The 27,859-nt window shown below is 43.8% G+C and overlaps 1 protein-coding gene across 1 annotated transcript; it reads left to right on the plus strand.

Annotated features, from left to right (window-relative positions):
- The first annotated feature begins 1,443 nt into the window (after positions 1-1,443).
- Positions 1,444-26,377, plus strand: WEE2 (WEE2 oocyte meiosis inhibiting kinase). The gene is made up of 12 exons (XM_034758013.1): positions 1,444-1,767; positions 5,389-5,750; positions 9,066-9,265; positions 10,225-10,276; positions 13,591-13,763; positions 16,401-16,522; positions 17,802-17,948; positions 20,063-20,167; positions 20,557-20,642; positions 21,671-21,841; positions 21,947-22,089; positions 25,896-26,377. The coding sequence occupies exons 1-12, from the start codon at positions 1,752-1,754 to the stop codon at positions 26,053-26,055; spliced, it is 1,737 nt and encodes a 578-aa protein (XP_034613904.1). The 5' UTR covers positions 1,444-1,751; the 3' UTR covers positions 26,056-26,377.
- The last annotated feature ends 1,482 nt before the right edge of the window (positions 26,378-27,859 follow it).

Raw genomic sequence — 27,859 nt, forward strand, 5'->3', positions numbered from 1 at the left:
AAAAAAGGTTGAAAACCAGTGGCCTGGATACATTTGACATACTGGGTGCTATTAAAAAGTAAATGCTGTATTATAGGATGATGCTACTGTGCTATTGCCTAGAATATTTTTGTTATAGTATTTTTATTGCTCTTTGTTTTAGGATATTTATCTCAATCCCCATTGTATTAGGCGCCATTCCTTTAACTTAGAAGAACATCAGTTCCCTCGGGGAAGAAAAACTAAATTATCATCTTTTTTCCTCACAGATTAAAGTTCCTTTCTTAAGAGGAATTAAATCTACATTGTTTGTTTCCTCAAGCGTGCAGCTGGGGCCACAACTCAGAGATGAGTTTTATACCCCAAGAGTGGAGAAACTGCTGGATTTCAAGTGACCTGGAGTTTGTGCAAGTCAGTTTCTCTACTGAGATTAGTATCCTCACAACCTGGAACCTAAACTGTCCGTTTCATCATCCCTGTTAAATGCAACTGGCATAGTGGGATGTGCAATCAGATAATCATAAATATGGGTTATTTATACTGTACCAGGAGATGTTAACTTTTCAGTGCTATGCACTGTAGATCGTATAGATAGATTAGATTATAAAATTATTTTGATATTATTTTTTGAAAAACAGATATTTGTGCCACTGATCCAAACATTAGATTGTCATTTGCTGCAATATTTCTGAACTATATTGTCTGTGCTAATATAGGTCCTGATCCTGAAAGTGGATGAGTGTGGGCACCCCATTATACCAACAGAGAGCCCGATTGAAGTCAGTATGGACTCCTGCACAGACCTCTTTGCAGAATTAGTGCTTAAGGATATAGTTTCCTTGGGGCTGTGCCTTGTGACTTCCACTGCGTTATGCACAACACTGAGCACTATTAAGACTCCATATATATTAATAACAATTAGTACAAAGGTAACCCAAATAGACATAGCTATTGAAGTGTAATCTGGCTAGCGCAAAGGACAGAGATCCAAGACTTCTAAATTTCTGGCTCTACTGCTGATTCTTTTTGGGAACTTGGAAACGTCTGTGTTTCTTGAAAAAGTCACTTAATCTTTCTGTACATTATTATACCCATCTTTATAATCCTAACAGAGAAGAATCTAGAGGCCCTGGTGGATGCTCTTTCATCCCAATTAGGCAGAATTCCCAACTAACAGTAGACCTCTTTTCAGAAGAAATGCCGCTGTCTGAGTCGCTGTAGAGCTCTACTGAGCATGGCATACTAAATCAGCCCATGGAATTGAGCAGAGACAATATCTACACTAGGGTAGAAACAGAACCTATTGCCTGCTCCATGTCAGTGCCCTCAATAGCTAAGAGATGCTCATCAGGAATAGTTGGCTTGAAAGTTGTAAGCTCTCCATTGGGGGAGGCAGTGATGATGACTGAGATGTATTGCAGCTACAGAGGGACTGAAAGCTGTTTTCAGAGGAGCACACAGAATCAGGATAAGATTGAAACACAAAAATCTAAGAACTACCAAGGCAATCCAAAAGCCACCAAGTTGAGTGTAATTACTATCCTTATTAAGCAGCCATCATTGTCATTAAATATTATTAGGCTTAAATCAGTTCCCTTGGAGACTTTCTGATTAATTGGATTACCCAATTAAGCAGCCCAAATTAAAAGGAAGGTATTGTCATAAAATTCTTAATGGTCTCACTTTTTTCCTATGGAGCTGGTCTGGATATGCAATACACCATTCAAAAGCGGCTTTGGCATTTCAAATTGATCAAGTGGTGACCAGCTGCTATGAACTTCAGATCAGGTAGATTCAATATTGAGAAGGTGCACTGTTTGTTTCACAAAACCTATACACAGTTTTACTTTGCAGCAGCATGTGGTATTTAGCCTACGGCGTTTTCTGTGGAAGGTGACTTGTAAAGGGGAAAAAAAGTGGCCTGTTTTGCTACTGAATGAGGCTTAAAGAAAGGCCAATCCTGCATATATTTACACACATACCTAGCTTTACACTCCAAGTAGCTCCATTGACTGCAACAGGACTACTTACATATTTAAAGTTAAGCACATGCTGAAGTGTTTGCAGGACCAGGGAAAAGTCTGAACAATTACCTAATTTTTCATATTAGAAATACCAAATATTGAGTTCTGGTTTTTGTTGGAAAAATTCCCCCAGGACTAGAGCAATTATAACATCTTAGGAAACAGAAACCTGAGTACATTAAGAGCTGAAGCAATTTTTAGACATACATACAGTTTAAAACTCAAGGCCAAATTCTCTGCTTGAGTAACTTCATTGAAACCAAGGGAATTATGCCAGGAGAGAATCTGGCTTCTGTGCTATTTGTTTCTGTTAATACATATTTAATTCAAATAATTGAAAAACAATTGGGCAAAATGTGTTGTTTGAAACAGATTAAAATATCCCTGTACGTCTAACTGAGGGCTGATAAATCTCTTAGCCAGTTCTACAGTCCTCCAAAGAATTGTCCGGCAAACACAGGAGGTCAAGTCTTGTTATTCCTAATATACCACAACAAGCAAGGGTGAACACCCTTTTATGCCTTCTTTATATGGTAAAGAGAAACAATAAGTAGTAACAAGCCTTCCCCTCCTCCTCCTTTTTTTAATCACATGTCCAGTTTTCTTCAGTAAAGCCCTTTATGATATAAGGATGGGACGGTTTGGGAGACAGGGGACTGACAGTTGGGGGATGAGGTTTTTCATCTCTAGGTCACTAGTTCAAAGCTAGTTAATAGTGACTGGAAAAGGAAATTCTGTATTTATTCACTTAGATTTAAAATAAAAGATTCCTACCCAAGTTCTAGTCACCCTAGCACATCATTAAGAACACATTGAAATCTCCCCTCCCCCGCAGCATTAAAGTAGCCATTTCACAAGAACTCAGCCAGCCAGACACCTATATTCCAGCTTTTCACCATTGTGGGAAGCACACCCTCAGCCTTCTCCAAAACCCTTCCCAAACAGGTGTCTTTGATAGTGTGCCCAGAAGGTCACTGAATCTGGGTTATTTCAGACTATGCAGGTGTGAGGGTTTGAGAGCCATTACAAGGAAGACCCTGCTAGCCGTCCAGTCTCTGGGGATCCAGCTTGGGCACCCCAGCTGACTGCAGTTGTGATAGTATGGCTTAGGAGAGAGGTGATCCCTCAAGTAAGTCGGTCGCAGGCCATTTATGGCTTCATAGGTCGTAACCAACACCTTAAAGTCCTCCCAGAGACCAATAGGCAGCCAGTGGCCATCCTGGAGCACTGGTGTCATGTTGCCAGTAAAATGCCTCATTCAACAAATGAGCCCCTGCATTCTACACCAGCCTCAGTCTCTGAATGGTTCAAGGAGTAGCCTCATGTAGAGTTCATTGCAATAGGATAACTGGGGCAAGGTCCACATCCAAGAGGAAAGTTCACAGTCTCCTAGCCGGCTGCAGGTGGTAAAAAGCTGACTTGGTCACTGCTCTGTTATCCTCTGATAGCTATTTAGTAGCCCGTATAAAATGAGTTAATCACTGGTACAAAAACCTAAATTGCCATCCCTTTTATTAGTAGTCAGCTCACATTGCTAGGACTGCATGGCCCTCGATTGAACCTCCCCTCTCCCTCCTACAGGTGGCCCCTCCAGGCCCCCTTGGTATGTATGTGTGTGGGGAGGGAGGGGAGATAGGGAACACATGCACTGCTTATGCCAGAGCTGTACCTGTTCTGTGGCTAGAGGATTCCCCTTTTTCATGCTTGCCATTCTGGCAGCTTTCCCCGGCACTAAGGAAAAAAAGCCATTGTAGTTCCCAGTTCCTTAAAATTCTATATTCCTCTTCAAAAACATGCACTTCACAATGGCACACAAAATCCTTGGTTTCTAAGGACAGCCACAAAGAGAAGGGCCATTGTCCCACTCCTGGGTGGGTGAGAGATGAACGACTCTGTGGGCGATCTCACACTATACATTCCCAGACTTGACAAGGTTCTTTAATCTTTAGCTGCTCAAGCACCAGGAAGCTGGAGTTGTGAATCTTTTCCTTGACCTTGTAGAGCAGTGGTTCTGAAACTTTTGTACCGGTGACCCCTTTCAAATAGCAAGCCTGAGTGTGACCCCCCCTTATAAATTAAAAACACTTTTTAATATATTTAACACCATTATAAATGCTGGATGTAAAGCAGGGTTTGGGGTGGAGGGTGACAGCTCACGACTCTCCATGTAATAACCTTGTGACCTCCTGAGGGGTCCCAACCCCCAATTTGAAAACTCACTCCTGTTGTAGAGGCCCGGTCTTGTTCTCCCTCCCTTTCCGTCCCCTTTTGAGGTCTAACACATTCTAAATAATGCTATTGAATTTCTCCACATGGGTTACAGCACTTGCTCAAAACAATGTACTACTCAGTCAGTGAGTCTAAAGGGAGACCTTAGAAGTGGGACTCAGATATTAGTCCTGTAACCAAAGGACTAATAATTGACAAAGATACAGGCTACCTATCTTGTCAGATTAATGCAAACTAAAATAGACAGGCTTTCAGGAAATGCAGCCTCTTCATTAGGTTCTGGGAAACTGAGTGAGGGACAAGAATTAGAAAGTAAGGAGAAGGTGTGTAGGAAAGTGTAGCTGTCCCACCGGGCTGTTTGCAAACAGTGAGCTCTGCTACACTACCATCTAAGTCTATGACAAAATGGAATGGCCTTTGACTTCAATAGGAGCAGGATGGGCCCCAGCAATTGTAAACAGGTGATGCTGAGTTCTAATTGTCACCTATTAACAATGGTACAGCTGCAGGCTGGTGGTTATAAATGCTGTGGGAGCAGCAGTAGTTGGTAGTTTCTCACTAAGAATGGGCTTTGCTAGAAAATATTTGGTAACTGTGTGAGGGTCTCCTGCTTTTACAGCTGTATGTAACATAGTACTTTCTCTTAGAGATGTAGTGCCAAGGAGCTAGTGGGAGTCACTATATCTGGCTTATCCAGTAGTATAATGTGATTTGTGTATCTGTTGTGGGAAGTAGATGGAATATTTAGTAACTCTTTTTTGGTAGGGGGGGGATACTTTCTATGCCTCATCCCGATCTTATTTACACAGGCTTAATATCACAATAACACTTAATTTGGGCTATTCCTGATTTACACCAGTGAGAGTAGGACCAGGATTTATTTTACAAAGATTGAACTAAGCTCTGAATGGATTCTTTGGGGGGAGGGTAATTCCAAGTTATTTTCCCTTACTTAGTATAGTCAAATGACTGTTATGCTCAATCTAAACTCCTGTATATGTGGGGTTAAGGCTACAAATCTGATATCTGAAATAATGAATCTCCTGTGGAGGAAATAGGGTGGTTACTTACAATCAATCTTGTAAAAAACACTCCATATCCCCTCTTACTGATCAAATGGGACGGTATCAATTGTATTCATTCTGTGTCTTTCTAGCCACAATGGATGACTGGGACGAGAGTGATGAACTTATCCAGAAACTGGATTTTTCCAGCTGCGCTGAAGAGAATGAGATGGAAGAGGACAGTAGTATACAAGAAGAGGCTCCCCAAAGTTCAAGCCCCCAGAAGAGCTGGGATTTTCAGAGTTGGAGAGTTAACAGTCCTCTTGCAGTAACCCCCAAAAGAAAAGTCGGTGATGTGTCTCTGACTCGTACTAAAACATGGGTGAGTCCCACTGTGGACTCTGCTTCATCCTTGAGAAAGACTACTGGTCCTGCCTGGGAATGTCCTGGGACTCCACTGCATTACGTCACCTGGAGAAAACTGCAGCTGTGTGACACCCCGCACACTCCCAAGGCAAGGAAATGTCTCTCTGCCCATTTGAAAATATGTTGTATTGCAAGAATTACATTAGACAGGTGATGAGCAGGGGCTACTGCCTACCATTTGGAACATGCTTGTTTGACTGCCACCTTATTGGTTCTCCCCTCTGCCTCATTCCCAGTTTGTATGTTTTACCCACTTTCTCATCATAAACCTAGACTGAGCACTGGAAGGCAGGGGCTAGTTCTGTTGTGAACCACAAATATCTCTTCCCCGGAACAAACATTTGGGGAGTGTCTAGTCCAGCATTAACAAGCATGCTTAACTACCTTGCGTTAACTGGCAATCAATTTAGCTTGGCTAAAAAGACATCCCTTACCCTTAGATGTATCCTTAGTGTTGAGAGCCCCGTAAGCATTCTGTGTATTCAGGCAGCGCCCAGTTAAAACAAAGCTTAAGATCAGTACGAAGAAATGTTCTTTATAGTGGTCAGTATTTAGAACTCTCTACCATTGAGGTAGATTAATTGTTCTTAGTAGGATTCAAGGAGAAAACAGACCATTATTTGGACATACATAGTACTTGGAAGCAAGATGGTGTAGTTGATTACTTATTCCTGGTTTCCAGATTGTTCTTTGGATTGTTAAATGGAACTTGCTGTTAGCAAGAGCTGGCTAGAAAAAGGGAAAATTTCATGAAATGTAATGGTATTTTCCATTCATTGTCAAATCTGAAACACCTCTAACCAGTTTCTTCTGGCCAGCTACGCTGATACTTCTGTGCACAAAACTGAACTGTTCATCAAAGCTGGGGTTGGGTAGGAATCATTCTCATGGCAAACTAGTTTTGTATGAGCCCTTAGGGGGTGGAGTTGGGAGAGGAATGTGGTGGAAGCACTAATTGCCTTCCTCTGGCTCACTGATGAAAGATATTTGTGTGCAATAGATACAAAGTTAAGTTTCTTGGAGAAGGTCATTGATTAATTTTGGTCCTTATTTTTTCTTCCTATAGAAGTTCCTGAATGAGTTCCCTATAGGGTGATGTATCAATAAAACAGACAGTGCTTCCCTCCTGTACTGGTGGAGACCTGGAACTCACTGTGTCCTCACAGGGCTTCTCTGCATTGTTGTAAATGCACAGATGTCCCTTTGCATCCTGTGACTCACAAAGGCCATCACCCCCAGTATTTCTTTCTCAATTGACTGGCAACTAGGTTGCTTCTTTGGTTGAATGGAGCACAGCAGACCCAATTCATAGAATATCAGGGTTGGAAGGGACCTGAAGAGGTCATCTAGTCCAACCCCCTGCTCAAAGCAGGACCAATCCCCAACTAAATCATACCAGCCAGGGCTTTGCCAAGCCTGACCTTAAAAACCTCTAAGGGAGGAGATTCCTTTAATGCTTCTTGATGCAGTTTTTTTTTGGGGGGGGGGGGAGGGAGGAGATAGGATTTGGATTTCCACCTGGCCAGTCGATCCAGGGACTAATGTACATCAAAGGGCTTTTGCTTTTGGATCTCCTTGTATCTCTCATGGATTATGGGTCTGGTGAGGAACAGATGTCATACGACTAATAGTGCAGATAGCAGTTTAGTTTGCCCATCCACTGGATGATGTTCTGGTGTCCCACTTCTGACTTGCAACATTCCCTTACTGCAATTTGGACACACACTACTCCTTGGAGCATTAGAGAACTGGAGTAGGAGCTTCCTTAGGCTTAACTTGAGAGCTTGGCATAATTAATCTTCTTATCAAGTGTTAGATGTTGGCAAACCACAGAATCTTAAACAGTCTGACTAAAATCTCTTTCCTCAATTGCACAAGTTTATTTTCTTGTCTTGTGATGACATCCTGCTAGTTCTCCAAGAAGTCCTTTAGTCTAAAATAGGGGAATCAAGACCTGCTTTTAATGTAATAAATGCTGAAATGTTAAAATTTTCTTTTCTCTACATATCATAAATAAGTAGAAGCCAGTTCCTTAGTATTCTAGGATGCATTTTGTCAGGTCCTGCTGACTTGAAGACCTCTAATCTGTCTAAGTAACTCTTACCTTGCTCTTTCCCTATTTTAACCTCAAATCAGACTCCATTTACACTGATGATCACTACATTAATCATCTGATCACACCTCGCCTTTTTGGTGAAAACTGAAACAGCCCAGTGTTAAATGTCCTTTTTATCACTGTGTTTTGTTATTGCCTTCCCCTCCTCAATGAATAATGGGCCTACTCTGTCCTTGGTCCTCGTCTTGTTTCTAATGTATTGGTAAAATATTTACTTGTTACCCTTTGTCCTTAGATAATTTAATTGTGTTTTGTGCATTGGCTTTTCTAATTTTGTCCCTAGATGCTGTTGGGTTTTTATATTTATCCTTTGTAATGTGAGCTAGTTTCTGCTTTTTTATGACTTCTTGCATTTCAGGTCACTGAAGATCTCCTGATTAAGCCAGGATGGTCTCTTAACCATACTTCTGTCTTCCATACGCATTGGGATAGTTTGCTCTTGTCATCTCAGCATGCTACAAGGAGTGCATCTATAGTGCTGCTGGGAGGTATAATTCCCAGCCCATGTAGACTTAGCTGTACTAACTTTGCTCCAGCAGAATACCTAAAAATAGCAATGCGGCCACCTGGCCATGGAGGCATAGGTGTCAGCTCAGGCTAGCTGGCAGGGTACAACCTGAGATCCTAAGCATGTATCTGGGCTGCTGCCGGTACCACAGAGGCCATGCTACCATTTCAAGAAGTTGTCTTGAGCAGAGTTTGTGCATGTATGTCTATCTAGCCTGGGTAGACATACTCTTCCCAGCTGCAGTGTAAATTCACCTTAGCTGGCCACACAAAGGTAGGGATGAATCTCCTGTGTGAAGCTAGAAACTTGTTTTCATCTGTATGGAAAGCACCATAACAATGACAATTAATGAGTCCTCAGAAAGGTGATTCAATGCACTTTGTCAGTAAAACCTTAACTAAAAACAAACAAACCCGTCACCTTCTAGTAACCAGGCTCTTATCTAGAGGAGCAGCAAGCTACAAAGACTCAGTCTTGAGTGATTGTCTTATTGCATTTTGCCTTGTAAAATCTCATGGGCTAAACTTAAAGATCTCAATCTGTCTCTCTTATCAAAGAGAAGATTGAGACATGACTTGACTAGAATGAATCTTCATGGAGAGAAAATATAGATACTAAGTCCCTTTTCAGAAGGGGGGTAAAGATGTTAGCGGACAGCAAAACCACCTTTTGGTGGATCAGACCCTGAAGACAAACTGGCAAAGTATTGCTGTCTGCCCTGAACAAAACAGTAGCTAGAGGACACTTTTAACTCACTTTGTTTTTATTTTTAAATCCAGAGTCTCTTAACAAAGACTGCTTTTCCTTCAACCGTGGGAAAATTCCCCTCCAAAGGTCCCCGGCACTTGAGATTTACTCCTGGTGCTGATCCAGATGATTCTTCCCAGGCTTCGCTGGTCAACATTAACCCATTTACACCAGAGTCATATCGGCAGATGCTCTTCCCTCCCAATGGCAAAAGGAAAGCTAGAGGAGAGCTGTAAGTGTACTGTGGCTAAACAGAGAAGGGGGAGGAAGGGAGTGAATTTTTTAAAAGAAACTTAAGCAATGATGGAAGAATTTGGTACATCTTCCTCCTCGCTCTCCCAGGATGAAACCACTAAACTCAGTGGAGTGGAATCAGGCATGCAGAGCAAACGCTACTGGGAGGTGGGGCTGGTAAACCAGAAATGTGAAATAAAGAACTATCCTGGCTTCCTTTTATCAGGACTATGAATGTAATATAGCCTGTGCTTACAATATTTGTATCTAGGACTATAACCAACAGATGAGAACAGAATTCAAACTGTGGTGGGAGTGGGCCCCACCTTTCTCTCTCCCAAGTCGTGAAGGGTGGGGCTAGCATAGCTCCCCATATGCACTAGGAAGGCTGGTGTATGTTCAGAAAACATTGCACATGAATGGCTCTGAACTGCATATTCTTGACCCCTTCAAAAAGTCAGGTTCAGATCGGGTTGTGGCCTAATCTATAATACATAGTGAAACCTGATTATAGCAAGATTCTGCTCACTTCCGAAGGTCCCAAATTGCATTTAGACATGCTCTGAGCAGGGTGTTCTATAAACATAGTGGCAAAACCCCTGGTGCCTGTTCCTCCCTAGTGATCCCACAACTTTCACCTCTGTTAGAGCTGCATAGAGAGTGTAGTGGTGGCAAGCTATCAAATTAACTAGTGTGGATGCCACATGGAAGTTGGAATATGTAGACTTTCTAAACTGGAACATGAATTTCCCAGCTCATGATCGCAGCTTTCTTTGGCCTAATCCAAAGAAACTCACTGTGTACCCATCCTCCGGAAGAGCCTTATAAATATTTTACCAGACTTGAGTAGTTTTGAAGCTGCTCTTTAAAAATGTAAACATGTGAAACCTAAGTCTTGTGACTGCTGCAATAGGATAGTGTGTGTCCAGGCTCACTTGTGGCTAAATCTCATTTTAGGGGAGATCCCACTCTAAACGGGGGCAAGGTGGAGCAGGGGCTGCCAGCCAAGGTGAGTGTCTCTGCATAGTTGCCAAGTACAGAAAAACTTGCCCCTTACTATATCTGTACTAGTATTAATAATGTACGCTATTGTGTAACTCAAGAATGCTCTGAGGAAAAAATTATATACTTAAGTTTGAATAGCAGAGAATCCAGGAAGAACCAAATATGGTACATTAATCGATGTCATTAGACTGAAAGTAGTTTACTTGATTTGACAAACTTACATTTGGCTAGGTCTGAAACTCTTACAACTAGTTCTAGAATTCTCACTGGTCCTGGCCAACATCCATTCTATAAATAATCATGTGATGGCCAGGAATTCATATTCCTTCATGGGGAAAGTAATAAGACTACTGTAAATACAGACAAGCTCTTGCTATCTCAACATGGCTGGAAAGAGTAATTCTGCTGCTACCCCTATTAAATAGTGTTCAGTAAGCTAGTAACCTCAAATTTCCAAATATTAGTCTGTAGACTTAAGAAAATATTTATTGTAACTTTACAGTGAAAGGTGTTAGCAGCTAACCATTCAGACTGGTGGTTCTGTTGCAACAGCTGACATCATGAACACTTGAAATAGGGTAGTACATTCCTAAATGCTGCTTAGGTGGTTAATCTCAGTCACCACCTTCAGCAGGAAAGAGAATCTTGTACTTGGTCATGGCAAGTAAGTGAAAGGGACGTTCTTCTCAAAAGATTTTGAATAGTACTTGTATCTCACATTATCGGCAGCTCACAGCACTTCACTGACAATTAAGTCTGAAGTCACTTCACAAGGATGAAGACGGACATAACTGTATTACAGATTAGTAAACTGCTACAGAGCAGCTAAGTAGTAGTGACTCTGTGGCAGGGCTGAGAAGAGTCAGGATTCCACTCACTGCTAAATGCTTCTCTTTTTATCATTAAGTATAAGCAGAGGCTGTGCCTACACTAAGAGTGCTTTACTGGTATAGGAATCCAGCACAATACTGGCAAAGCTATGTTCTGTACCCTATAGTAAAACCATCCCCCATGAGCAAAACAAACACATTTTACTGGTATAAGTGCATCATGTTAGGGGCTTCTGCTAGCACAGTGATGATGGTTAGGGATGGCCCCCTTGGCATGGCTGTGCTGGCAGAAATCTGTAGTGAAGACATTGGCATCCAATGTGATCCTCTATGGCTAACTACACCGGCTGAGTGCATCTGACTTCACTGGAGATGAACCAGTTTCCACCACCTGAGAATCTGGCCCCTATTCTGTTTTAGGATCTAATCTTTTTATAATCAAAAGCTTGTCACTTCATCTGAATTAATCTTGGATTTACTCAATATTTTTGCTTTTATTTATTACAACAGACATTAGTTTTTCCCTATGTGACAGCTATCCAAACAAATTGAGCTGTTTTAAAAATCAAACCAAGCCAGAATCATTTAAGGGAGTGTTAAAGAAAAACTCAGTATCTCCATTCAACTAGGTAAAAATCTCAGCTCCTTTACCTTGGAGTCTCTCCCTACTCCACAGACGATAAGTGAATCAATGCAGCTACAAGTATATTCATCATGAAAGCAGTCTAGCAGTGCTTGGGTTGTGCTAAGAAATGGAGAGGTGGTGCTCCCTGCCTGTGAGGGCCAGTGATGCAGCTTAACTTTGACTTGTGTCTTGGAATTTCTCTTGCAAAGCAGAACAGCAGTATAACACTTATGACTATGACAAACAATGGAGATATCCAGGATCATTATGGACTACCATGCTCATTAAAAGGAAGCCTCTTACCACTTAGCAATAGATTTGGTTTGACACCAATCAGACAAAACCACTTGTCTAGGGTGAATAAAAGGCCCACTGTTAAGTGTGAGCATGTTAGCTTGGTGCTTAGATTGGTGTATCTTCAGTACTTTTTTAAAGCCTTTGCAGACACTTTTTAAAAAATGTTTGCAGTGAGTTGGGTATGTGTACTGCTTTTTATGCTTAATAGTATCTGGGGGCCACATTTTAATTGTCCTGTGCAGCACCTCTTCCACTTATGATCACAAACATCTGAGGGAACCTCAGCCATTGCATATGTGGGAAGAAAATGTGCAATGTGAGTCTTATTTTGGGGGGAGAAAAAATTCATGGACTACTCTTGCTCTTTATTTCATATCCCATCTTCATTAGTCCCCTGCTTCCTTGGCTATACTGTCCAGTTGTCTTGTATCTTTCCCTTCTCCCTTGGACATTCTTCTAGTGATGGTGGCAGATAACTCCTCGTTCCTCCCTTCCTCTTGTGTATCAGTGGCTACTAACATAGGCACACAGGTTGACTCTTTTCCAGCTGTTTTCCTCGGCTCTTAATTGTGTGAAGAATGGCCTGGACAGGTGGAGTAGCTGGAAACTTGGACAGGCAGCATTGTGACTACCTCACTTGTCACAGACCTTCAGCAAATACTGTGAAGAATATTGAAAGCTTCTAGACCAGTCTGAACTGCTGCAGTATTGCACCTACTGTATGCAAATATAGAACAACCATGATGAAATAACTTGTGCATAGCTTGGGGGGCATGCTAGCCAGGATACCAAACTGTCTTCTAAATTCAAAACATGCATTAGTTCTTACTTAAACCGCAGCTGGACATGTGGAGCTCCTGTCTAAACTTTTAAAACACTGCAGACTGGTAGACCCTGCCCACCTAACCCTATGCTTCTGAATTTGCCTTCTTCCGATAACTGATATGTTCTGACCAGCCCTCCAGTGGTCTTCCATCTGGAAATTCCTTTTCTGGAGGACAAGAACTAACAGTTTGGTGGTACAGGTCTTCTTCCACCCAATCGAATATCTGTAACCAATTCCCATGTAACTCTACTGTAGTTAATGATTGGAGTCCAATAACATTACCTTCTGCTGCTGCTCCACATCCAGGATGGTTATCTTGGCTGTGGGTCACAACTACCTACAGGTGGATAGCTGAAGTAGCCTCGAGGTCTATGCCATGGGACCATTTATGCACAGTTAGCTAGAACACCGTGCCCAATTCCTGACCTGCATTAACTAATTGCAATGCTAGTGAGTCATGGGGGAGAGGGAATTCTTAGCTACTTTCTGCTTAGTCTGTCAGGTCATCATCAAAGGCCCTGGAACTGCAAACTGGTGATGGAAGGAGGCCATTACAGAGAAGCAGGCAGGAGCTCTGTGTCTGAATGGTTGAGAGTACACAAAAATGAAGAGGGAGCTGAATGGAGACTTTACATGTTAGTTTTATAGGGTCCGCCCTGCACCATTTAAGACCACCCTTGGTATATGATGAGTCCTTAACTTTTCTTTCTCTTGTTGCTTTGCTTTGTCTAATCCCCTAGAGATTTCTCTTGAGAGAGAGCAACATGGTTTCCCGCTACAAGAAGGAATTCCTGGAGCTAGAAAAAATTGGGGTAGGAGAATTTGGCTCTGTCTACAAGTGTATCAAACGCCTAGATGGATGTGTGTATGCTATCAAGCGCTCGAAGAGGCCTCTGGCAGGATCCTCCGATGAGTGAGTGTACGATCTGGAAACTACAGTGGTAAAAACGCTGCTCTGTGTCAGTTGGGGTATTTTTTTTTAATGGAATGCTAGGCATATCTTTGAGACATGTATTTCTACATTACTCACTGCTCCTCCATCCCTCTAAGGATCTTTAAAGCATATCTTTGGAAACTTGTAACTAACACCAGATTCCAGGACAAACCTTGGAAGGAGGAGTAGACTAAAACAGTGGGGGTGTTCATATTCATAGCTCGTAGAAATGTAAGGAGAGGCCATATGGACTGACTTGCCACCTCACTTTGTATCTTGGATTTCATGAGAACATAATGGCAATACTGGTTCAGACCAATGGTCCATCCAGCCCTGTACTCTGTCGCCAACAGTGGCTGGTGCCAAAGGCTTAAGAGGGAATGAACAGAACAGGGCAATTGATCAAGTGATCCATCCCCGTCATCCAGTCCCAGCTTCTGCCAGTCTGAAGTTAGGGGTATCATGAACATGGGGTTATGTCTCTGATCATCTTGGCTAATAACCATTGAATGACTTATTCTCCATGAACTTACCTAATTCCTTTTTGAACCCAGTTATACTTTTGGCCTTCACAGAGTTCCACAGGTCGATTTGTGTAATGTGTGAAGTAATTCTTCATGTTAGTTTTAAACCTGAGACCTATTAATTTCATTGGGTGATCCCTGGTTCTTGTTAGTGAATAAGGAAGTGTTGTTTACCCCTTCACATATCTGCACTATTCATGATTTTATATACCTCTACCGTATTTCCCCTCAGTCATGTCTTTTCTAAGCTGAACAGTTCCAGTCTTCTTAATCTCTCCATATATAAACTGTTCCATACCCCCTAATCATTTTTGTTGCCCTTCTCTGTACTTTTTCCAATTCTAATGTACTTTTGTGAGATGGGGGCATCCAGAACTGCTTGCAGCATTCAAGGTGTGGGCATACCTTGGATTTATATAGTGGCATTATGATATATTTTGTTTTATCTATCACTTTTCTAGTGGTTCCTAATATTCTGTTAGCTTTTTTGACAGCTGCTGCACATTGGACAGATGTTTTCAAAGAACTATCCACAATGACTCCAATAACTCTTTTCAGTGGTAACAGCAAATTTAGACCCCATTTTGTATGTATACTTGGGATTGTCTTCCTAGGTGCATTACTTTGCACTTATCAAGACTGAATTTCATCTGCCACTTGGTTACCCAGTCACCCAGTTTTGTAAGATCCCTTTAACTTTTCACAATTTATCTTTGGAATTAACTATCTTGAGTAGTTGTCTGCAAACTTTGCCACCTCACTGTTCACCCCCTTTTCCAGAACATTTATGAATGTTGACCAGCACTAATCCCAGTACAAATCCTTGGGGAACCCCACTATTTACCTCTATCTACTATGAAAACTGACTGTTCATTCCTATCTTTTAACCAATTAGTGATCAAGAGGATCTTCCCTCTTATCCCATGACAGCCTACTTTGCTTAAAAGCCTTTGGTGAGGGACCTTGTCAAAGGTTTTCTGAAAATCCAAGTACACTACAGTCACTGAATCACCCTTGTCCACATGTTTGACCACCTTCCACCAAATCTAATACATTGAGGCATGATTGCCATTAACAGAAATCATGTTGACTCTTCCCCCAACATATTGTGTTCATCTGTGTCTGAGAATTCTGTTCTTCACTATAGGTTTAAACCAATTTGCCTGGTACTGAAGTGACGCTCACTGGCCTGTAATTGCCAGAACTGCCTCTGGAACCTCTCTTACAAATTGGCGTTACATTCACTATCTACCACTTTACTGACTGGTGGAGAATCTCCAATCCCATGCAACTATCTGGCAAACCCCACTGTATCTGTTACTAATATTACTTTGAAACCTAGAGGGCATGTGAAATTGATACTCAAAGATGATTTGGGTCTCTTTGCTCATGTTATACTTGCTGGGCTAAAAGGAGCTTCCTATGTAGTTCTGGAAATGCCACTCTTCCTCGGTTTATTAGGGGTTGTTGAAACAAAGGCCATGACTTCGCTCCTGGCAGAAGAGGGAGTAAGTTCACAAGAATGCACCCGTTCTTACAGCTTTGGGTGCAGGCAGGTGGATCAGTGTCCTTCTATCACTCCATGGTAGACTAGACACTAAAGTAATAAATATCAGAGGCTTCATCCATTGGACATCACCCTGTTGTGCTGAGGCTCCACAAGTAGAACTCTGAAGTTACTGCTAGTTTTTGGGTTAACTCACTAACTGCCAACCTTGCTTTAGGTCTGACATGCCCAGCCAATACTCCATTAGTGGCTGCTGTGGCTTTGTGTCAGAATAGATTACTTCCATCTGATCTTGACTGCTTCTTATATTCGTCTCAAGATGCTCCTCTCCATAAGCTTCTGAAAATGCTCCTTCCTAAGGACAGGATGGGATTTGCTTCAGAGCCGAGTAATGCCATTCAATCTCCTAAAAATTGCTGTTCAGCATAAATGCACATCTTTCCCTTCCTCCCTCTTAGGTGCTCATAGCTCTCAATCCTGGCCTGACTGGGGAGGTGAGATCCGGTTCTGAACTAGGGTTTCTTGCAGGGCACTGAAGCCCCATTTCTAGAAGATCGCCATTGTTTCTTCTGTTTCCATCTCCAGGCAAATGGCATTGCGGGAAGTCTATGCCCATGCAGTGCTTGGACACCATCCCCATGTTGTGCGCTACTACTCTGCTTGGGCAGAGGATGATCACATGATCATTCAGAATGAACACTGCAATGGTAAGAACCTCAGCCTTGTTAAGAGCATAAATGTCAGGGTGACATCTGGTTCCTTGTGGTGCTTAAACCTATCGAGCTCCATCTTACAACGGAGATCAACTTCAGTTGGGTTTAAGGTCAGTTTCTAAACCTAAATGCTAACTTTAATGCTTTGCCTTGAGCCAGGAAGGTAACAGCTAGCCCATGTGATGGGGAATGCTATAATGACAATGGGTATAGGGGCAGCTTTAAATAAACTTTAAATGCAGGGTGGGGTACCTATAGCTCACGCATGGTATGCACTCATCATTAGGAATTTTTAAAGTTTTCCCTCATTGCTGTGGTACAGCTGATCTGGGGAATGCATTCCTGATGCCATTGCTGTTTGGGAGTCTGCCACAGAGCTGTACGCCATCAAGCCTCAAGTACTGGAGTAACAGCAGTTTAAAAGGAGCTAATCTGGTACATGAGTGGAACATACCTGGAAAGCAAATTCTCTTGCTCTGACTTAGCTGTGTGAATGGTGCAGTGCCTCAGAGGCAGAACCATAGTGAGGGGGAAACTCCCAAACAGCCTGCTCCTGACCTCGTTCCAGTTGGCAGGAATTAGTAGGTGGCGGGCAAGTCCACATCTGGACACTTGGAAGCACTATTGCAAACATCTGGCTCAGTTTAATAGCTTGTGAGATCTGGGTGTGCGATGTTTTTCTTTTTGTTTTTGGTTTTTGCTTTGGAGTTGTGAGTTAAAATTTAGGTTGCAGTAACAAATGACTCTTGATAGTCACCACTGTAACTCAGCACAACTTTCACCGTTTACGAAGACACCCATGACTAGAGTTGTGGGGGTGCAGCTGCATTGGGTTAAAGATTAGGCAGAAGAGCATTTTGTGCAATACCTGATGCACTGAGTGTATCTAAATGAAGAGCAATAAAACAGCTCTGTTATGAGAGTCTTGCCACCTACATTTCTTTAAATCACTGATTTCTGTATCGTAGACTTCCTTGCTCCCTGATCTGCCACTCTTAATAGCTTTAGGTCCCTTCCTGGCAAATAGAAAGTCGGTCTAGAGAGCTGGAGAAACCACCATCCTATGCGATGGCAAGTGTAATGCCAGATGGCTTGTACGGTGCGTAAATCTTTCCTAAACGTTGTATGGCTATTCTGACCAAGGTTTGCCACCCTTTGTGTAGTTCTTTAGTACTTAGCAATAATGGGTATCCAGAGTCCAGCAGAAAATGAGTTCAAGCATCTCACTTCACTAGGAAAAATACCTGCATCAAAAGTTGACTATTTCTCTTAGGTGGGAGCCTGCAAGATGCGCTGTTGGAAAATGCTAAGACTGGGCGCTATTTCCAAGAAGCAGAGTTAAAGGAGATCCTGCTGCAAGTTTCCATGGGGCTAAAGTACATACACAGCTCTGGCCTGGCACACATGGACATCAAACCTAGTAAGTACAGCTCTTTCCTTGTCTGGTCCCTCTCCCCTCATGCTGCCTGTGTCCAGTAATCTGTGTGGTGGTAGGTTGGAAGGTATCTTTCTTCCTACTCCTCATGGAGTCTAGATCCGCAGTTGAAAGGAAAAGTTGTTGTTGTTGTTCTCCATCTTCCTCTTCTCTCCCACCCCACTCCCCCAGAAATGTTTACTGATCATTCTGGATCTGGACAGGGAGCACTGCTATGCTCTGTGTAACTGTAAGAAGAGCATTCAGGTACAGTTATAACACTCCCTCTTCCTGTTTCTTGTGCATGGTATGAACAGAAGAAATGCAATAGTACAGCAGTTGCTCTAAAGAGCCCCACTACTATGCGAAGAGGCTTTTTAGTGGCAATATTCAAAATGCACTCTAAGATGACTGGGTTCCATGCACACACCATGCTTTTTCAAGCAACAAATGTGTACCTAAAGTAAAGTAAAAGAACATTCTTTGCGGACTACAGAGCCACATACTTACAGTAACTCTCCTAGAGGAGGAACTCCCAAGCACAGTTAGATATTAGTGGAAACTCAAATAAGCATAGAAAGGACACTGTTTAGAGAGGTGCTCCAGGGCTCCTCCCTGTGCTATCAATGCCAATCTCTAAATTTAATGGGTTAACTACAAAAGTAGGATCCACTAAATCTCTATCTGTTATATTATAATCTTGTAGAGTATACAACTCAAAACTGAACCAATATTAAAATGGTACAAAGCAGAGTTTCATAACTCTGACAGCCAACTGTACAACTTTAAATGCAAAGAAATGATGATTTTTAACATCTTATTCATTAATGGGTGGGGAGGTAACTGGGAAAAACATGCTACTCAAAGTGAGAGCTAACTTAATTCAGCCAGCAAAAGTTGACTAGTGCTGTTTGCACACATTGAACTAATTTGTTTTTGAAATGTGTGTGAACAGTGCAAACTCTGAGATGGCAACAGTCTACTGGCATGTGTCCTACATGCAGACTTTGAGCATTTGTAACTTGCTTGCAAGAGGGCTGGACAAATTGTGGGTTGACATGATCCTGTAGTTTTTTACTTGGGCAAAAATTCTAACAGGAGTTTGGCCTGTAGGAATTTGCTTTAATAAGGACTATAGGGTTGGATTGTTGGCCAGGGATTTAGCCTCCAAACGGGATTCTACATACAAAGTCTCAAATCAGGGATGTGAGGTTATCCTCCCTAACCCAATAAGCGTAGTGAGTCTCACTGGGGAAAACTGTTTTGCTGTGTGCAACTCAAACTGAACGTTGTTCCAGATTCAAACAAACCCACAACTGGACAGAGGGAAGGAAAATTGAGACCAAATGAGAACTTTTAAACTCCAAAGAAGTGAAATGAGTAGCTTGGGGCTTCTCTTGCTGAGCTCCTACAGCTTCCATTGATTACTAGGAATTGTAGGCAATCAGAATTTCTAAATTCAGGCCCTTGATACTCATCACTGCAGTAACATTCAGTACCTTAACTAGAAGAAGCAAATCTCTAGTTAGGCAAACATCTCACGTCTGTCTCAAATTTTGCTATTGCACTGAAAAATGTAGTTGTGAAACCTTCTCCTTTACAGTTGGAAATCATAATCCAGGGTTTTTCTTCCTTTCTCCTTCCCTCTTTATAACCCTGGCTGACATAGAAGTGTTCGGTTTCATATTGGTGACCAAGCAGGTCAGCTCAAAGGGGGAAGGACTTCCTTGTTCCTTATCTGGCTATTCCCTTGTTGCTCAATATAGTACTCCAGCTCAAGTGTCCTGCACCATGGTGGTGAGGTTGTAGGAAACCATGTCCATTTCCTTTGTCTACCTTGAAGATCCAGATTCACTTTACTATGAAATATTCCAATATAATTGTAAGATTAAGACACTGGGGTATATGGATTGTGGTGGGGGTGTGGGGGTGTTTTGGGAGGGGGGGAGATGTACTTGGAGCAGTAATCAGGTGAGTAGAAGCCACTTGTACTACTCTATATGGGAAGGGAACTGATCTACTTCAAGAAACTCCAAATCTGTTGACCATTAGGATACCTGCAAGAGCATTCCATTATGAATAGCCAGGGTTCAACTACATATAAGCCTCTTTTCTTCTAGGTAACATCTTCATCTGTCACAAGCTGGTGACTGATGGCTCCGCTGCTCAGGAAGAGAGCGACAGTGAAGATGATGGGTTCTCTTCCAATGTGGCATATAAAATTGGTAGGTTTAATCTGACTCATGGACTGTTTAGTGACTTCTTTCTAAAGCTGCTCTTAAATACTATGCTATAGCCATAGGGATACTATGTCCCTCAGTCATGACCTGCAAAACTCAGTCCTGGAGGCATAGAGCACAGAGAGAGACTTGGTGAAATGTATCAGTCTTCATAGATCTGAGGGCTGTGGTGAATCCAGCCAAGTTATTTTCACTTTGGATTAAAATCCAGACTTCGGATGCCTGGGGTTGGGGGAGGAGCTGGCTCACTAGCTCTCTGATTCCACCTGTTCTTTTGGCCTCTCGGAGCTCCTTTAAGATGCACACATAGTGGGACTTCCCCCGCAGATCTGTGGGTGTCTGTTGGATTTCTAGTTAGTTTCTTCTCCTGTTAGGTGACCTGGGCCATGTGACATCAATAACTAATCCCCAAGTGGAGGAGGGAGACAGTCGTTTTCTGGCCAATGAGATTCTGCAAGAGGTACAACTGCCCCTTTCATTTGTGGGAGGATGGGGCGTGTATGTGTGAAACGGGAGGGTTGGCAGTGGAATATTGTATCTTCTTTATTAACCTGGCTTATATATTTCCTTCCTGGTCCTCAGCTTGGTTGAATTCTGAGGCAGGAACCCCTCCTTATTTCTGTAAAGCACAATTGTATGGTGATGTATAAATATTTAAATATACTTGACAATTGGGTCTCTGATAGTCTCTGTAACCACATTACATCTCAGTTTATGGGATGGGAAGTTAAAGATCATCTCAAATGCAGACGGTCCTGGTGGGTAGAAACCTGACTACTGAATTGGAGCTAGAATTACATTTAAAGCATCTTTATATGCTAGGGTCATTAACACCTGGACAGATATTTGTACAATAGGTATGATTTCCCTTTCTTCCCTACATGGGGGTCTCCTACCTAATCCCCTGTATTAGACTAACCTTAGCTTTGCCACTCTGGCATAAACCAAAATAAAGGCCCCCACCCTGTCACAAAGACAAAACGTTAGTGGCCACAGACAGGTCAGGAGGATCGAGGATGTGGCCCAGAAACTTCCCAAATGGAAATCTCCTTTGTGGTAAAATATATTTAGTGTCCAAATCCAATCCATCACATTCCAGCCTTGCATCAAATAGATGGACAGGTGAGGTAATCTAGCAGTAGGCTGACTTGCTACTATGTTGTAAAGGTCAGAGGCATAGATTAGCTAATTTAAGGAGTCCTTCCATCTTGCTGTTGCCTTTCCGGATGTGGGATAGAAGTTCCTCAGGATTTGGAGGATACTCCCAGCTGTGTACAACCTGTTAAAACTAAACAGTGGAAGTGGACCATATTTTTCTCTTCGGAGTCAAAGCTGCAAAGAGTAATGATTGGGATGGTGGAGGTAGTGCCAGGTAAATGCTTTTTCTAAAGTACTTCCATGAACCTGTACTCTTATCTTAATGAAGGACCATTTTACTACACCAAATACTGGGGAGAATGTGCATGTAATTGGTTCTCTTCTCCACAGCAATACTGCTATCTGCCAAAGGCAGACATCTTTGCCCTGGCATTAACAATGGCTCTAGCAGCAGGGTCAGGACCATTGCCTCGCAATGATGCCATGTGGCACCATATCCGCAGAGGCAACCTTCCACCAATCCCTCAGCAGCTCACACATGGCTTTCATGGACTCCTTAAGGTAAGGCTCTTCAGGGTGCAATGCAGAGGGGGAAGGGATGTCTCAGATTGGCATTTCATTAGAAGAAACTGTAACCCTCCACTCCTTCCCCACTTCCTCTTCTAGCTCATGGTTCACCCTGACCCAGTTGTAAGACCATCCGCCACGGCTCTTACTAAACACCCAATTCTTCGGCCCTCTCTTGGAAAAGCTGCACAGCTCCAGAAGCAGCTAAATGTGGAGAAGTTTAAGACTGCCATGCTGGAAAGGTAGGGTCTATCTGGGCATAAAGAGGAGGAGCACTGCCGGACAGTGGTGCATTGAGCTGATTGCTTTAATGGCGTGGCAACTGCTCATCAGCCTTTGGTTTGAGATGGTTGGTAGAGCCCTGCGGATATCCACATCTGCAGACCACTTTTGCAGATCACAGCTCAGATGCAGATACAAATTTTTGTATCTGCGCAGGGCTCTGGTGGTAGAAGTACTGGAGTTTTGAATAGTGGGTCTCTAGGGAACTTGGTCCCCAAGTGTGTAGCTAAAGGGAGGGCATTTGAGTCATGGGTATAGTTTGGGGAGTGTGGGGGGGGGCATTACCCCCAAACAGAGGCAAGGTGTTGGTGGGGGGCGGGGTTCGCTTTCTCCACCAGACTTCTGCTCAGCCTGCTGGGGGAGTAGAGGGGGGATGTCCAGCCTCCCCATGCTTCTCCCCCCACCCCACCCCCCACACGTTTCCGCTGGCAGAAGGAGCAGAGGAGGCTGCTGGAGGGAGCAACTGTTGTTAAAGGCTCTGGGTTGCTGCCTCAGCAGCTGGATGCTGCCTCCTGGGTCCTAGTGCCTGTCTGTTTGTTGTACAATGAGTGCCCTCTCCCTTGGGGGGGGGGGAGGGAGTGAGGCAGGGGGAAGAGAAGGGGATGGCAGTGGGGAGAGGAAGGGGATGGGGAAGAGAAGGGGATACAGGAATGTGTGTGTGGCAGGGGCGAGGGGGGGAGAAGCAGGAGCCCAGCATGTGGCTGCCCCCCCACCCCCCAATATCTCCATCAAACTATACCTATGTTTCTAGGGCTCTGCCACAATTCACCTGTATGTAGCTCTAAGAAAGCAGCAGTTCACCTCCAAGTGAAGTGCTGTGCTGGCTAGATCATCTGACTAACCAATGACTTGGCTGACCTATAATCCTGGCCACTAGGGGAGAAGGTGGTCAGCTACAAACAGGATTTATCAACCTTTTTTGATCCCAGGGACTGGCCTGCTGTCTTCCTAAACTGTCAGGGAGACCTCAGGGACGAGCACTGATCAACAGCTCATTGAGAAACACTGAACTACAACATGGAATCTGTGTGTAGGGTAGGGGAATAAATACTGAACTGGCTGCCCTGCCCAGAAGGAAGTGGCAATGTTGAATCAATGCAGATCAGACTTCTCTCTAGCCCCCTCCAGCTGCTGCTGCTAGTGGCCTTAAGGGGACGGGGCTGCAGCTGAGGTTATGGGATCAGGTAAGATGTGTTGGCTCTCCTGCCACCAGCTAGGGAGGGGAAAGATGAGAGGTAAACTCTTCTCCCCATGGACAAGAGAGCTTGCAGACTCTGGAAAAGCAAGGCAGAATCAGACAAGGGAATCTCCTACAGATGAAAGCATTACAACAAATGGAGACTAGCGTTGCTTTTGACTGACTGGATTCAGGGCAGCAGGGAGGAATAAACAGACTTGTATTACAGGACTACTTGTGATCTACTAATATCCAGCCACCTCTAATCTTTGAAGGAAAAAATGTAATTGGGGATGTGACAGGTTGGATCACAGAACCCCCCCCTTGGGAGCTGCCAACTGATGTGCCAAGACTACTTCTGCCCCTCCTTTCCCTGCCAGCTCGGGACCCCAGCACCCTGTCTTGCTGAGCTAGACACGCCCGTCTGCTCCAACACAGACCCAGGGTCTGAATTATTTGCCCCAAAGCTGCAGACTTAACTGAAAGCAGCCTACGAAAGGGTTCTTGTCTTTAACACTCAAATGCCCAACACCCAATGGGGTCTAAACCCAAATAAATCCGTTTTACCCTGTATAAAGCTTATACAGGGTAAACTAATAAATTGTTTGCCATCTATAACACTGATAGAGAGAGAGATGCACAGCTGTTTGCCTCCCCCCGGTATTAAATACATACTCTGGGTTAATTAATAAGTTTAAGTGATTTTATTAAATACAGAAAGTAGGACTTAAGTGGTTCCAAGTAGTAACACAGACAGAACAAAGTGAATTACTAAGTAAAATAAAATAACACACAAGTCTGTCTAATACAGTAAGAAACTGAATACAGACATAGGTGTGCGCAGCCCATTTCATTAGGGTGTGCACCCAGGGAGCCCCACCCTAGCTCTGCCCCTGCCCTGCCCTAGTCCCACCTCCATCCACTCCCTCCGACTTCCCTCCCCCTGACTTCCCCCCTGCTCCTTGTCCCCTGACTGCCCTCCTAGGACACTACCCCCTACCTGTCCCCTGACTGCCCCAACCCTTATCCACACCCCCACCCCCAGACAGACTCCCGGAACTCCCACGCCCTATCCAGCCACTCCCTGACAGGACCCCCAGAACTCCTGACCCATATAACCCCCCAGCTCCTTGTCCCCCGGGTCCCCCCCACTAACAGCCCCCCCCCAGGACCCTCCTTGCTCCCTGTCCCCTGACTGCCCTGACCCCTATCCACCCCCTGACAGACCCCAGGACTCCTATGCCCCATCCGACACTGCCCCCTCCAGAGACCCCCCCCACTCCGTGACTGCCCCCCTGGGATCCCACCCCTTATCCAACCCTGCTGGCTCCGGACCCCTTACCATGAGATGAGGCTCCTAGCCTCCCCGCGGAGCCAAACACTGCCCCACGGGAGCACGCAGCCCCGGCCCCTAGAGCATTGTGCACGTGGCGGTATGTCCTCCAGGGGACTCCAAGGCAGGGGAGGGGCCGGCAGCTTGCTGCATTCGGCGGGCACTCCAGCCCGGGAGCGCGGACCCCATGGCTTGCCGCACTGGGGAGTGGTGCCATTTGCCCACCCCTGCATTAGGGTGTGTCTGGGCACACCCCATGTGCACGCCTATGAATACAGATAAGATCTCACCAGTTCCAGTAAGCTTCCTTTTACAGACTAGTCTCTTGCAAGTCTGGGTCCAGCAATCACTCACACCCCCTTTACTGTCCTTTGTTCCAGTTTTTCAGGTATCCTGGGGGGTGGAGAGGCTCTCTTTAGTCAGCAGAAGCCAAAATGGAGGGGTCTCCCACAGGCTTAACTAGACTTTCTCTTGTGGGTGGAGACCCTCTCCTATGCAAAGTCCAGCTCCAAGATGGAGTCCTTGAGTCACCTGGGCAAGTCACATGTCCATGCATGACTCAGATTTTACAGGCAGAAGCCATTGCCCACATGGTATTTTGAATGTCTCCAGGAAGACCATATGGATTGGAGCATTCCAAGATGCATTGTGCCTTAAGTGCTTCTTGATTGGGTACTTAACTTTGCAAATTACTTCCTCCAGGAACTGACCAAATGCTCTACTAAGGGTATTTAGAAATCAAGCCAGTACACAGCCAATATTCATAACTTTGAATACAAAAATGATAAATGCATACAAATAGGATTAATAGATTCAGTAGATCATAACCTTTACATAGATCTGTTATATGGCACAGGTAGCATAAAACCTATTCCAGTTATGTCATATTCCCATAAAGCATTATGGGGTACAACATCACAGGGGACACTAGATATTTGTGACAGACTGGGAAACAAGTTTGTCACAAGTTGCCCTAGTCATCAGGTCAACTGCCAGAAAACCTAACCTGTTGTGGAGCAGAAGCGTTAGCTGGAGCTGCTTTGAGTCCTGGTGGACTGAGCATAGTGCTGGGAGCACTATGAGTTCTCCCAGTCCTGCAACTGTACTGCAATGATGTTCCCACCTAGGTTTGTTAACTTACCTGGGTAAATTGGGGGATGGTGCTTGTCTAGCTTTGAAAAGCAATGACCTGTCTCTGCAGCTGGTGAGGACCGAGTATGGCAAGCTCTGACTTCTCGTCCTCTCCTTTCTCTCAGGGAACTGAGAGCAGCCCGTCTTGCTCAGACCTTCAGGAAGGACCAGTCCTTGGGATGTGCCAGACTAGAGTCTGAAACCTCTTCCAAACAGAACTGCAACAAGCGCCTGGTAGGAGGGAAGAATTCTCGCTCATTCAGCTTTACATGGGGGGGTTACTGAAAATCCCATCATCCAAACTGTTCAGGCTGACAAGTGTCCCTGTGGAAGCAGAAGACCCATACAGACCAAAGTGCCATGCTAAAACTCCCTGGAGTAGTTCTTGCCTACTCATCATTCATACAGCTTCATGCTGTCATGACTGGAAGTGACTAGTGTACAAATGTCTGAGACCTTCTCCACCCAATATAAACTACAATGCTTCAGTCTTGTATCTCTTAAACCAGTTATTTCTGATGCAATGGGCTGGCTGACCTATGTGTTAGTTTTGGTTGTATTCTAGGCTAGGAATAGTTTGATTCCCTTCTTCTCTTATGCAGCTAAACTAGGGCCTTTTTTTTTCTCCCTCCCCTTCCCCCCACACCCCCCGAGACCTTTCTGTGGCCTTGACATTCTGGCTGTGCAGGTACACTGAAAAGGGGCATCGGCAGGTCCAAAGAGGAGATAGTGTCCTGAGCTATGAATGGACTTACACTTAGCTCCTGATGGAGCAAAGGGAGTTAAGCATGATACCACCTAGTCAAATTGGGATTTGAGCTTTGGGACAAGCTCGTTAAGACCACAGTCCTGAGATACTTCAGATCAATGTGAAATGAACTAAGTGGCATTGCATTGTGGGAAGAAAGCACAAAGTAACTCAATGTCTTTACTGTTAAATGAGTTTCCTGCAGAATCTGAAGGAACGTTTTCCTTTCTAGAAACATCCATAACCATTATGTGGCTGGGCTTCTGGGGGCTAGCTCCTGAAGCCTGATCTTTGGATTTGTGAGGGCTTTTTGCCCAGTTGAACAGATGGCCCATAGGATACAACCTCTCTAACGTGGTGATAGGTGGGTCTATATATCCTCTTTCCTTTCTGCAGAGCTACAGATAGAGTTGCCTGTCTGCGGGATTTGTCTTTCAGCAAAGTGGAGGGAAGGTTGAAGTGTTTTTTTAGAATCCTTCAGTTTGGGGTTTGCTTATATAAAGTGTTAAATCTAAAACTCAAAATAAATTGTATCCCCCTGTTATGTTTAACTCTGTGACATTGTTTCTTATTGAATATCTTCTAGCCCAAAATCCCTGGGAGTTAGAGCTATGACTGGGGCAGTATTTCTAGAAAAAGATTCTAAGCCCTCGACTATTTTGATTACTTGGCTTTTGTTTGTATTTTATTTAATTTATTTAATTTCACTTCCAGCTGCTGGACAGCATCAGACTTTAAGCTGTTGAGTCCTTCCCCTTTATTTTTTAAAGTGGAACATGCAAATAAAGATTTTACCATTCTTTTTATCCAAGACAACTGTGTGTGGGACTTTTTTTTTTTTTTTTTTTTAGGATGGGGAAGGTGTTCAAAAGTGGGTCTTAAAGACCAGACATGTGCAAAATACTTATCACGCCCAAATGTGTATGTAAGGCACTGGATGATGGAATCTTTCAGCTCTAGGCCATCAGCTCAACTCCGCTCAATGAGTTGGCTACTGCCCTGTCATTAGACTGTACCGGGAGCAGGGGAGGAAGAGGAGGAAAAGGTTAGTTTGTTTCCATGTGCTAATGGACACGTGGCTTTTGTGATATGGACAGAACTGGCATCCCTGCCAGTAGTCTCGAGGGGAGCAAAGATCTGAATGGACACGGAAATGCTGAACTACCTCCAGCCCAAGACCACCTTGTAGTTGGAGCTAAGGACAGTAGCCAGGAAAGCTTTTATGAACTGGCCCCACCAAATCTGGTCTGTTCAAACTTCAGTGTTTCCTTTGACAAAGCACTTATCATACTTTGTTTCAAAACTATTAATACCCAACAGTAGGGCCTTTATACTACTAAA

Source organism: Trachemys scripta, chromosome 1, assembly GCF_013100865.1.
Source record: "Trachemys scripta elegans isolate TJP31775 chromosome 1, CAS_Tse_1.0, whole genome shotgun sequence".
Taxonomy (NCBI): Eukaryota; Metazoa; Chordata; order Testudines; family Emydidae; genus Trachemys; species Trachemys scripta.

Coding starts and splice junctions, on each gene's coding strand:
- WEE2 (XM_034758013.1), top strand. Junction 10,277..13,590: donor AGCAGGGGCTGCCAGCCAAG/GTGAGTGTCTCT, acceptor CTAATCCCCTAG/AGATTTCTCTTGAGAGAGAG. Junction 22,090..25,895: donor AAGACTGCCATGCTGGAAAG/GTAGGGTCTATC, acceptor CCTTTCTCTCAG/GGAACTGAGAGCAGCCCGTC.